Source organism: Microcaecilia unicolor, chromosome 2, assembly GCF_901765095.1.
Source record: "Microcaecilia unicolor chromosome 2, aMicUni1.1, whole genome shotgun sequence".
NCBI classification, from domain to species: domain Eukaryota; kingdom Metazoa; phylum Chordata; class Amphibia; order Gymnophiona; family Siphonopidae; genus Microcaecilia; species Microcaecilia unicolor.
The window spans coordinates 540,322,993-540,336,006 of NC_044032.1; the positions used below are offsets into that span (position 1 = coordinate 540,322,993).

The 13,014-nt window shown below is 45.6% G+C and overlaps 1 protein-coding gene across 2 annotated transcripts in view; it reads left to right on the forward strand.

The window, feature by feature from the left end:
- Nucleotides 1–13,014, forward strand: part of NIPA2 (NIPA magnesium transporter 2) — a 94,772-nt gene that overhangs the window by 50,186 nt on the left and 31,572 nt on the right. For both annotated transcript variants that reach the window (XM_030191319.1, XM_030191318.1), the window contains 3 exons: nt 10,125–10,181; nt 10,570–10,660; nt 11,109–11,269. In XM_030191319.1, the coding sequence (XP_030047179.1) occupies nt 10,125–10,181; nt 10,570–10,660; nt 11,109–11,269 (309 nt within the window). The remainder of the gene's footprint in view (nt 1–10,124; nt 10,182–10,569; nt 10,661–11,108; nt 11,270–13,014) is intronic.

Here is a 13,014-nt window from a genome sequence, read left to right on the forward strand (position 1 = left end):
AAAAACACCGCATGATTCTATTGAACAGAGCAGCCAAGCCAATTCTATAGATGAGGCTGAAATGCTCTCCAATATGCCCACGCCTTGGGATGTGACCACCAAAGATGACCCATAGTGCCCTTCTCAAAACAATATCGCCAACAGTGAGGAGAAGCCCCAAATGTGGTACAGTCTAGCTGGAGTAAGATACCAGCGACATAATACCTTAATAGTATTTTCCTTAATAGACACAGCAGTGAATGACTTCAGTAGTGCTTTTTCCATAACAAACCAATCATCAGAAGATATAACTACCCCAACTCCCTCTCCCAATTAAGCCTATAAAGGGTATATGAAGAAAGTTGTTTACACAAGTGTAAGTATAAACATGTAGTAAGTCCTTTGGTATTCTTAGAATCTTCACATAAATCCTCCAAATAAGTATCATCTCGCACTATGCAAGATCAAGTACAAGGGTTAGTCAAAAATGTTTCAACTGAAGGTAAGCATATTGATCGGAAGGCGAAAGCTGATAAGTGGCTGATAAAGACACAAAAGAAATAGTCATCTTCAAAAAGCTTACTCCAAGTATCCAATCCCAAATGGGCCCAGCAAAAAAACTTCCCCCACCTACACCAGGAGGGAACAGGGGATTACTTGCAATAGGTGTAGGTGTATGCTGCAACAGTAACGCTCAAGGAGTAGCAAAAAGGGTGTCCTAATAGTTAAAGGTGTAAAGAATCGCAGGACACAAATCCACCGGCAGAGAGCGATTCTTGCGAGACAGCCAAATACGATTTTTCAGTGTACGTGACTCAAGCATATGCTGGTCTAGAAAAATCCACTGCTTAGATGTGGACACATGAAACCATTCAATCGCTGCATGAGCCTGAGCAGCCTGATAGTACCAAAGCAAGTTAGGAACCGCCAAACCACCAGAACATTTGCCTTTATAAAGAAAGGCCTGAGGGAGCTTCGGCCTCTTATTATTCCATTCAAAGTGAATCAAACAATCCTGTAATCGAGACGCAAAAGCAACACCTGAAAAAGATACAATAGACGAGGAAGAATGTTCATCTTAATAGTGGCAATCCGGCCAAACCAAGAAAGTTCTAGAGACTACCACTGGTCCAAATCCTGAGTCACCTCATGGAGGAGAACTGGATAATTAACCTGAAAAAGACCTTTACCAATATCAATTACAAAAATATTGGGGGGAAAATGGATTCATGCACAGCTTCAATTAGTCTAATTAAGCCTTTCATCAGTGTCCTAGGATGATATCTCGTTGTGACCCATCTGTCGAGCATCCTCTTTGTTCTTTTTATTTATTTATTTATTTTCAGCTTGACCAATTGATCTGAAAAGTTAAATTCCTTGTCATCAAGCAGATGAAGCCATTACGTATGGGTTGTGTCCATCAACCAGCAGGGGGAGATAGAGAGCACTCAACTTTTCACAGTGCCTTATGGCCAGCTAGCTCCACTACCTTTTCAGTATTCTCTATCTCCCAAGCAGGGTGGCTGCAGCTTCTTCGAGCTCCATCAAAAATCTGCCTGGGGGTGGCTCCTGGCTTGCCAGTTGTTAGCCGGGGTGTTAGAGGCTATAGCAGCTTCACTTTGAAGGCACATAGGTCAGCCCTTTCCCTGCCTTACCCATGCCCCCGTGGATGCGGACATATTAGCTTGCTTTTCCCTGTCCTTTCCCACTTAGTGGATGCAGGCACATTGGTTCGCCTTTCCCTGCCTTTCCCACTTATCTGAGCCTCCGGAGTGTTTTTATTTACCTCTTTTGCCTCTGCTTTCCTCACAACGTTAAAACTAAATAATTAATTAATTAAAGCCGTGTTGCGCTTTAGCGCAGCGTTCTTGGAAAAGAGGTTTTTTTTCTTGAGATTCTTCTGCAGGACCGGAGCTGTGATACTTGGTCTAGTGAGGTAAGAGTGTTTTCTGACTCCTCCGGGGTGGGCCCGCGATCGGGACGTTTTTGGCGCGAACCGCCATTTTTTAATTTTACCGCTGTATTCGGCGATGGCTGCGGAGACTGTAAAGCGCTGTTCTAAATGTGGCAAGCGCAAATCAGCAGCGGGGCTCTGTAATTCGTGCTGTACAGACGGTAGAGCCAGCTCGAGCATGGCGAGCGGCGATCTTTCGCGCTCTGAGCTGGCAGCGGACGCCATTTTGGATTTTCCACATGGTGCGGCCTCTGTTGCGACGGAGAGCCCTGAATCCGGGGGGGGGGGGGGGGGGGTCCTCTGAGTAAGGCTAATAATAGAGCTGAAAGCCCTGGGCAGGATCCGGACAGTTAGGGAGCGGTTTTCTCCCCTGATTTTGTTTTAATGCTGCATAGGGCATACATGCTTAAAAGAGCTCTTCCACAGGGATCTTTGGACCCTCTGCCTGCCCCCCCCCCCCCCCCCCCCCCCGGTGGATCCCGGCCTTTTGGAGTTGGCTAATTCTCCTGAGTGTGGCGCACCCCCCCCCCCCCCCCCGTGGTCGGGCTATGAGGATTCTGAGGGGTCTGGCAGAACTTCTTGGGCTGAGGAGCCAGAGTCGGTTGCAGAATTGCCACAGGAGCTTGATGATCCGTCTGCGGTGAGGATTTTCCACCGCGAGGAGCTGCCAGCGCTTATTTCAGATGCCTTACAAGCCCTCTCGATTGAAGATCCTGGGAGTGGCACAGCCTCCTCTGTTAATCCAAGGATGGCTAGTACCAGAAAGCCTGCTCGAGCCTTTCCTTTGCATGACTCCATCCAAGAGCTTATTTCAGCTCAATGGGCTGACCCCAAGGGACCTTTGAAGGTTGCCAGGGCTATGGGGAAATTATACCCTCTGAGTGAGGAACATTTGGCTTGCTTTGCAATGCCTAAAGTGGATGCCCTGGTCACTGCTGTGACAAAGAGAACTACCCTTCCTGTTGAAGGAGGTGTTGCCCTGAAGGATATTCAAGACCGCAGGCTTGATTCAGCTCTGAAGCGGTCCTTTGATTTGGCAGGTCTCACTGTTCGGTCGTCTGCATGCAGTTGTTATGCTGCTAGAGCCTGCCTGGCTTGGTTACAGCAGGCAGTGGAACAGCCAGGTGATGGAGCGGAGACTTTATCTGAAGTGGCTCTGCGGATGGAGTCGGCCTTGTCCTTTTTGGCTGACGCCCTTTATGATATTGTCAGAGCTTCGGCTAAACAAATGGCAGTAGCAGTGGCGGCTCGCCGCACTCTTTGGCTACGACATTGGGCGGCGGACATGGCCTCTAAGCAAAGGTTGGTGGTTGCCCTTTCAAGGCCTTCTCCTGTTTGGTGAGGTGTTGGAAAACATTGTTAAAGGCCTGGGGGATTCCAAACCTCAGCGCTTGCCCGAAGATAGGCCGAAGCCTTCCTCTAAGGGTCAGGCGGTCCACTCCTCTTACAGACCTCGCTTCCGTGAAGCTAGAAGGTACCGCCCGGGGCGTGCTGCTGGGTTCACTTCGCGTGCCCACTTTCAGCAGAGAAACTCCTTTCGGTCGGACAAACGTTCCGCAGCTGCTGGTTCAAGGCCTGGAGTTCAGGGGCGACTCTCTCAATGGTGCGCCGGCCCCCTCCTCGTTTCCTGTCATCGGAGGAAGACTTTCCCTCTTTTTCGAGGAGTGGGCCAAAATCTCCGCAGATCAGTGGGTCTTGGACCTGATCAGAGACGGATACCGATTAGAATTCGATGCCCCAGTGAGAGACGTGTTTGTGGAGTCCCGATGCGGTCTGCCGCCAAACGGGCGGCGGTAGAGGAGACTCTGCACAGTCTGTGCCAGATAGGGGCTATGACCCCGGTGCCTTCCACCGAACAAGGTCTAGGCCGCTACTTATTTACTTTGTGGTGCCACGAAAAGGCGGGTCTTTTCACCCGATCCTGGACTTAAAAGAGCTAAACAAGTCCTTAAGAGTGCGGCATTTTCACATGGAAACCCTGCGCTCCGTCATTGCGGCGGTACAGCCAGGAGAGTTTCTCACGTCTCTGGACCTGAAAGAAGCTTACTTGCACATACCAATTTGGCCCTCGCACCAGAAGTTTCTGCAGTTTGCGGTGTTGGGAAAACATTTCCAGTTTCGGTCTTGCCCTTTTGGCCTCGGCACAGCTCCCCGAACCTTCTCCAAGGTAATGGTGGTAGTAGCTGCCTTTCTCAGGCGAGAGGGTATCCGGGTTCACCCGTACCTAGACAACTGGCTCATCAGAGCAGACTCAGAAAAAGAGAGTCATCTAGCTACAGCCAGAGTGGTTTCAGTCCTTCAATCTCTGGGCTGGGTCGTCAATATGGCCAAAAGTTGCCTGACCCCCTCGCAATCTCTTAGAGTATTTGGGGGCCAGGTTCGACACAGCCTCGGGCTATGTGTTTCTTCCCGAGCAAAGGCGGTACAAGCTTCAGAATCAGGTCCGTCTGCTCCTGAGGATGCCCCGCCCGCGAGCTTGGGACATTGTCCAGCTGTTGGGATCGATGACGGCCACCTTGGCAGTGGTGCCATGGGCGAGAGCGCACCTGAGACCTCTACAGTATTCTCTACTTCAATGATGGTCTCCAGTATCTCAGGATTATCAGTGCAGACTTTCTTGGCTCCCTGCGGCCCGCCCCAGTATGGAGTGGTGGCTCTTGGACAGCATGTTGCGGTGGGGAATGCCGCTGGCGCTCCCCGATTGGTGCCTAGTAGTGACAGATGCCAGCCTGAAGGGCTGGGGCGCACATTGCCAGGGGAAGCATGCCCAGGGTCTGTGGACGCCCAACGAGTCAGAGTGGTCTATCAACCGCCTGGAGTTGAAAGCAGTGTTTCTGGCTCTTCTGGCCTTTCAAGTGACCCTGGAAGGATTGGCTGTCTGAGTGATGTCGGACAACACGACAGCAGTGGCCTACATAAATCGACATGGTGGCACTCAGTGCAGAGCTCTAGCCGCGCAGGCCGAACAAATTTGCCACTGGGCCGAGCTGCATCTACAGTCCCTGTCAGCAGCTCACATTGCAGGTCAGAGCAACGTGCAAGCCGACTATCTAAGCAGGCATCAGATCGATCCAGCGGAGTTGGAACTAGCAGACGATGTATTCCTGCAGATATGTGCCAAATGGGGCAAGCCAGTGATGGATCTTATGGCGACCAGTTCCAATGCCAAAGTCCCGTGCTTCTTCAGCAGACGGAGGGATCCTCGCTCTGCCGGGTTGGATGCCTTGGCTCAACCCTGGCCCCTGGGCTTGCTGTATGTCTTCCCTCCGTGGCCCTTGATAGGGCGAGTGCTCCTGCGGATTCGGCTGCATCCAGGAGAAGTGGTACTCATCGCCCCAGATTGGCCCAGGAGGCCTTGGTATGCGGACCTCCGACAGATGCTGTTGGAGGCTCCCTTTCCGGTACCTCTGGTTCCGCACCTGTTGTCACAGGGTCCGGTGGCCATGGAGGACGCCTGCCGCTTTGGTCTTATGGCATGGCGATTGAGAGGGCGCAATTGAGAGATAAAGGCTACTCAAATAAGGTAATTTCCACTCTCCTGCAGGCCCGTAAGCGCTCCACTTCCATGGCTTATGCCAGGACTTGGCGCCAGTTTGAAGTCTGGTGTGTTTCAAGAGCGCTTTCTCCGTTGCGGGCTCCTGTCTCGCCGATTCTGGACTTTTTGCAGGATGGTGTACACAAAGGCTTGGCCTATAATTCCCTGTGGGTGCAAGTGGCAGCATTGGCCTCCCTGCGTGGCAAGGTTGAAGGCATGTCCTTAGCTGCTCATCCAGATGTGGCACGGTTTCTTAGAGGGGTGCTTCGGCTCCGTCCTCCCGTGCGGGCACCTTGTCCAGCTTGGAACCTAGGGTTAGTATTGAAGGCCCTTCAGGGGGCTCCCTTTGAACCGCTTCGGCATGCTTCAGAGAAAGATTTGACACTGAAGGCCGTCTTTTTAGTGGCCATTACCTCAGTGAGACAGGTGTCAGAGCTCCAGGCGCTGTCCTGTAGAGACCCTTTTCTGCAATTCTCAGAGTCAGGGGTCACGGTTCGGACCGTGCCTTCCTTCATGCCTAAGGTGGTTTCAGCATTTCACCTAAACCAGCCTGTTTTTCTTCCCTCCTTTGTTGAGGAGGAGTTTCCAGATTCATTTGGGCAGTTGCACCTTTTGGATGTGCGCAGGACTCTGTTGCAGTATCTGCGAATTACAAATTCTTTCAGGACCTCTGATCATCTTTTTCTGCTGTTTGCAGGTCCTCGCAGAGGGTCTTCAGCATCTAAAGCCACTATTGCCCGTTGGCTCAAAGAAGCTATCTTTTCAGCATATCTGCTGTCTTGCCGGGCTCTGCCTGAAGCCTTTAAGGCACATTCCACAAGAGCGATTTCCTCTTCCTAGGCGGAAACTGGAGCACTATCTCTTCATGAGATTTGCAGTGCTGCAACATGGGCTTCTAAGCTCTCTTTCGCCCGACATTACAGGCTGGATGTGGCTGCCAGGAAGGATGCGCGTTTTGGAGCACAGGTGCTAGCACGTGGTGTGGCTTGTTCCCACCCTATTTAGGGATTGCTTTGTTACATTCCATACGTAATGGCTTCATCTGCTTGATGACAAGGAAGGGAAAATTAGGTTCTTACCATGATAATTTTCTTTCCTTTAGTCATAGCAGATGAAGCCATGAGCCCTTCCTGTATGATTGTCTGTATTGCAGTGATTCTGATTTTAGGTGCTGTACTTGTTTCCTGAAGTTATATTCCTTCCTTGGGGAGTCGGAAAACAGTCTTCAGGATTCTTGTTACAGTTATAGGAGGATCAGTTCATTCCCTCCAGTTCATGTTTTGGGAGGATGAGTTTATTCCCTCCAGGAGGATGCAAGTATTCCCTCCGTTTATACAAAGTGGAGGACGAGTTTATTCCCTCCAGGAGGATGAGTTCATTCTCTCCTTTTTTGAGTTCATGCCCTTGTTTAGGGGCCATCGTTCGCTGTGAGGAAAGTTCATGTTATTCCCATTGCGGTTTGCCATACTGCTTTGGAAGCTTCAAATACTGAAGAGGCAGTGGAGCTAGCTGGCCATGAGGCACTGTGAAAAGTTGAGTGCGCTCTAGCTCCCCCTGCTGGTTGATGGACACAACCCATACGTAATGGCTTCATCTGCTATGACTAAAGGAAAGAAAATTATCATGGTAAGGACCTAATTTTCCCTTTTTAATAGTAGTTGTTTTGACAGTCTTGTGATACTGTCCAGGCATCATAAGTTCGATGTAAGATGGTATTGACTTCCTCTTTCATCACTGAAGTGTCCTGCAAACAGTAGAAGACCCCGTGTCTAATAGAAGACCTTTATTTTATGAACTACAAGAGGACTGTCATATTCGACCTAGAACAGGGTTTCTTAACTTGGGTCCTCAGGACACCATGAACCAGTCAAGTTTTCAGGATATCCACAATGAATATATGTATATGGGAAATTGAATTTAGCTTGCACTACCTCCATTTTATGCCGGCCTATCTCGTGCACCAATGTTTCTTTTGACCTCATCTGAATGTGATAAAACACACCATCTCTAACTGGAGATCAAGTAACATTGTCTCATGATGTTTTTTTTGGCTCTGCCATTTCTACTGGGAGGTCATAATGTTAAGTCTGTGGTGACCTTGCTTGCCCTCGGTGCTGCAATATGAACGCCAGTTTACATACTGGCATCACCAAGTTAGGACCCATCCTCCCCACCACAATAGATTTGTGGTTGACGTCTCGACTACTCGCTTTTCAACTCTCTGCCTTGCCCAGCATATTAAATTTTCCAATTTCTTCACTCTTTTCAGTCTGGTTTCTGCCAAGGTATTCTCTACTGAGACTATTTTGACTTCTCTCCTTAATGATTTACTTGCTTCTCTTGACCATGGTCATTTTACTCTTCTTTTCTCCCTAGATCTTAGTGCAGTCTCTGACCTTGTTAGTCATTTTCTTCTCTTAGGGTTTTTTTTTTTAACTAAAGATTAGCTCGAGTTATCTGCAGCAGGGCCCATAGGAATAAAATGGGCCCTACTATAGATAACTCAAGCTAATCTTTAGTAAAAGACCCCCTTAGAAAGACTGAACTCTTTTGGTATCTCTAACTCTTTCTTTGGTTCTCTTTTTTTCCTAAAGGACCGTTCCTCCTCTCTACCCCTTAAATATGACATCCCCCAAGGCTTTTCAGTTTCTCCAATTCTATTTAATATTTTCCTCAATCCTTTGGCTTCCTTGATTCAATCAATCACTCTCAAGTTGTATATCTACCCTGTCTATATCCTATTAGTCTCCCCTCAAAATCCCTCCAACATTGATCTGTCCACCCTTCAATCCTGTTTCGACAAAATTGATTCCTGGCTGAGTGACAACTATTCAGTCCTCAACCCTTCGAAATATGTTGCTCTCTGGATTTACCAGCCAGTCTTTTTCTCCTTCCCTTACCCCCTCCCTTTGCAATGTTCCACTTCATTCAGCACACTCTCTCAAGTACTTGAGTGTTGTTCTGGACTCTCTGTCTTTTTTTTGCTTCTCAGGTTTCATCCATAGCCAGGTCATGCTTTCGCTTTGTCTCATTCGTTGTTTTCATACTTATTTAGGTGATAATTAATGTGCTACTCTAGTGTGTTCTCTGGTTTCTTCTTGTTTGGAATACTGTAATATTTTTTTATTCTAACCTTCCCAAATCTGCTCTCAAACTGCTCCCAAACTACTCCAGACTGTCCAAAACACAACCATCTGCCCACAGATCCAACCACATTCTCCTTTTTCTTCTTGCCCAACACCATTGGCTCCCTGTTTACTTACGCATTCAATTTAAGATCCTTACTCATATCTGCAAGGTCTCCTTACACCCCTTCTAAGCCTTTATGTGCTGCTCTAACCTTTCAACTATCTCTCTCCTTCTGTTCATTGTTCCCGTCTCAAATCAACTCGCAACTCAGCTTTTTTTTTTTTGTTCTGCTCCCTCTCTTTGGATTGCCCTTCCTACTGACCTCTGTTGTGAGCAATCCTATTCCCCATTTTGGTTACACCTCAAGACCCACTTTTTTTCCCCAGTACTTCCCTTTTTTGGTTGGCACGTGATCCTACTGTGCCACCTGCCCTGTGATTGGTTCACTCCTACTCTATTCTTAAATTCTTCCATGTGCTGCTATTGTTTCTCTGTTTATATAATTGCTTTCTTATTTCCTATTTGATTTTTGTTTTGTTGTACACCACTTTGATTTTTGTTGAAGGGCAGTATTTCAAGCCTCTAATAAACTACTTCATTTTGGGAGATAGTCTAAATTCTTCCTTGGTAGAGCTCATTTTTATGATTTAGGGTTGTTTAGTAGTGGTTTTAAAAAAAGGAGGGAAAGGAAGTTAGGGCAACAAAAATATTTTCTGGCATTGGCTTTTTTTTTCTTTCTTGCCTTTTTTTGTTGTTTGTTTTTTTAAATTAAACATATCCTTTAAGTAAGCAGTCTTGCTGGTGTGACTGTTGAAGTTGCTTATCTGTAACACTTGTGTGACGATTATGGCTCATCAGTAATACAAACCCATGATTTCTCGTAAAAATATTTTCAGGGCACATAAAGATTGTGTGAAAGTATTAGTATAGAAATGTTTACAAAACCAGCCTTTAAAATCAGGAGCTGGAGGGGAGACAACTGAACTCCCCCTTGAAGGTATCTATGAATCCTACCTGATACCCCTTTAAAGTTGTTAACCTTCTAAGTTAACACTGTGTTAATAAAATTACAGTGTGTGTGAGCTGCTCCACCATGGGAACTGCCATGCATAAACAAAACAGGGGCTTAGAAGTATTGTGTGCCTTGGACTAGGACGGGGTGGAGGTCTTGCCCATCCCTTCTATGGCCCTGAAATACAGTCTCGCATGACGGTATGATCGCATGACATTTATGTGATTAGTGAGCTGCTGACTTTTTTACAGTTTCTTTGCTTCTGTTGCTTTCTGTGAGGCTTCTTTATTCAAGCGTTCTTACACTTCAAAGTAGGTAAAATAAAAAGAGCAAAATGCTAGGTAGAAAAAACATTACAGAGCTTTGCTAAAAGTATCTAGTTAAAGTATCTGTCGTGTTTATAGAACCTGTTTTGGCATGATTTTTCTATGTATAAATTGTGCTGACTAGATTGATATGTGCATTAGGACAGTAATATGCTACGTATGTATTACTCCATTTTTTTTTTTTACCAGGACAAGGAGGTCATGCATATCTTAAAGAGTGGCTGTGGTGGGCTGGACTTCTATCAAGTATGTGTTTAAAGAAAAATAGCACTCTTAAATATTTACATTTTATGGCATATTCTTACATGTAGTGACTTTGTTAAAACATGCATGCTTCTATATCATAATTATTAGATTTCTTTGTGTCATTGTTTTATTTTTACCAGTTGACAAGGTTAGACCTTCCTAAAGACTATGGAAAAAATATTTTAAAATAATGGTTAAGGTAACAAATAGAACAAACAATATATCCTCCCTTGCATAAAATGCATTAAGTGTGACTTCAGAAAATTACTCAATTTTCTTAGTATTAATGAAACTCTGTAGTGCTATTTTACTTTAGTGTGGCATATAGTGCTTTTACGTTACCTTTTTTATATTTGTCTAAAGTCTCCATGCTTTATCACATTTTTAGTGGGAGCTGGTGAGGTCGCTAATTTTGCTGCTTATGCGTTTGCACCAGCTACACTGGTCACTCCATTAGGAGCACTCAGTGTACTTGTAAGGTAAGATGCTCTAAAATACACTTACAAAATTCTTTGCAAAACCAGTAACAATATGTAACTTTTACATAGCTGCATAGATTAGGAAGTTCACAAACTTTTTACATTGCTGCATGATTCTAGTATAGACAGTTTGTACAGTGTAATTCAACCCCCCCCCCCCCCCTTTTTTTGTGTGTGTGTTTGTTTTTGTCTAAGGAATTCAGACACAACTTGGGTGGTTTTTCATTATACAGAAATTCTCAGTGGTCCTTTAAGAAAAAATACAAAGTTTATGTCTGTGTTTGAAGAATAGGTATCCAAACAGATCTCACTTTCCTGCTATAGTCTGATGATGGCTAAGCACAGTGCAGCTGTAGAGATGGGTGTGTGAGGGACCATTTTAGTGCAGTAAAAGGCAAACTGAATGTTGTTTTGTTTTATCACAGTCTCGATATTAATGTTCTTGCAGTGCCATTCTGTCGTCGTATTTTCTAAAAGAGAAGCTTAATCTCCACGGCAAAATTGGATGTTTGCTGTGTATACTAGGATCAACTGTGATGGTCATTCATGCTCCCAAAGAAGAAGAAATAGAAACATTAAATGAGATGGCCCATAAATTGGTTGATCCAGGTAAGGTAAACGGTGTTTGTACAGCTTACAGGTCATGCTTTCTCTTCTGTTAGAGAGATTTATTTAGTTACTATGGAGCAGATTGGACTGCAGAATGACAGCAAGGATCACTATTATTTTTGGGTAACTTAATGCTTAACCAAATAGCCTGAGGCACTTCCTACTTAAGTTGCCAGGAAAATAGGCACTTGACTCCGAAGTGGATATATGGTTGCCAGTGGATTTGCTGATCACAGTATCTTAAATTTAATGATTTGTGGATTTGGTTCTTATGAAACAACAAAATCAGTTTGTATCATGTTTGCTTGTTTCCCATGACAGTGGTTTTCTCGGAGGGCATGCAGTTCTCACATGTGGGTGATAATTAGATTGTGAGTGCATTAGGGACAGTACATGTACTTGTACAGTTGTATGTAAACTGTCTCAACTCATGCTTGAAAGAGGCAGTATAGCAAATTGATAAACAATGTCATCCACAGAGCCCAACACAGACACTGCTTAGTATTCTCATATCTTGCCCGACTCATGCAGTACCCAGAGTTTTCTCTCATCTGCAGAGCAGAGAAGACGGGGGGAGAGGGGTGTGTGTGTGTGTCTTGTTGATTCATGGTCATTTTGATCTTCCTGCTCTTTTTGGTTATGTACGAGGGGCCTTTTTTCTTATTTTTCTCTTCTTTTCCCTTATTCTTTGTGTTTTTGGCACTTTTCAAGTTTTCTTTACTTTTTCGTAGCTTGTGAGCTCCTGGTCATAAGAACGTAAGAGTAGCATACTGGGCCAGAACAATGGTCCATTTAGCCCAGTGACCTGTTTTCCAAACAGTGACCAAACCAGGTCACAAGTACCAGGCAGAAACCCAATTAGCAGCAACATTTCATGCTACCAATCCTGGGGCAAGCAATTGCTTCCCCATGTCTGTCTCAGTAGCAGACCATGGACTTTTCCTCCAGGAATTTGTCCAAACCTGTTTTAAACCCCGATATACTAACCACTGTTAGTACATCCTCTGGCAAAGAGTTTCAGAGCTCATGGAGTGAAAAAATATTTCCTCCTATTTCTTTTAAAAGTATTTCCATGGCAGGGTACAGAAGTGTAGACCAGAGGCAATAAGGAAGAGACGAAGTAACCTACGTGCACAAGGAGAAGAAGCAGATCAAAGTTTGGTTTGAGTCTGGGACATCATAGTAGGCTACGGTCTGCACTCACTGGACCATGGGACAGCGTATGTCAGGTATTGCAGAGACCACATGACTATCTTTTCAAATCGGCAGATTCACTGGACAAGTGGTTTGTGTGGGGTTTATATTAGGAATAATGGACATAATGGTGCATATTTTCATTAGTTTCTTTAGTGCATTAAAGAAATTGTTGGGTTTGAAGCCTGTCCACAGAATGATATAGTCTAACTGTTCTTATGTCATTTTATAATGGACGTGGGGAATTGATTGCATTCTAGTTGGGGGTTGGAATGAAGATGAGAGGGTGGGTACAGTTCTGGTATGTTAGTTTGCAAGGGAAGTTGGAGGGGGAGGCGTTACTAGCATGATGGTTCCATTAGGGAATGCCTTGGGGATAAGGGGGGGGAGGGGGAGACGAGGGGGGAGGGGAATGGGATTAAGGGTCAGGATGTTTATGGGAGGTATGGTAGTGGGGGGATACAAAAGTGGTGGTTTTAACGGAACTGGGTGACACTGACAAAAACTTGGAATAACAGGAAGTGCTTTTGGGGAAGGCAGAGGAGAGGCTG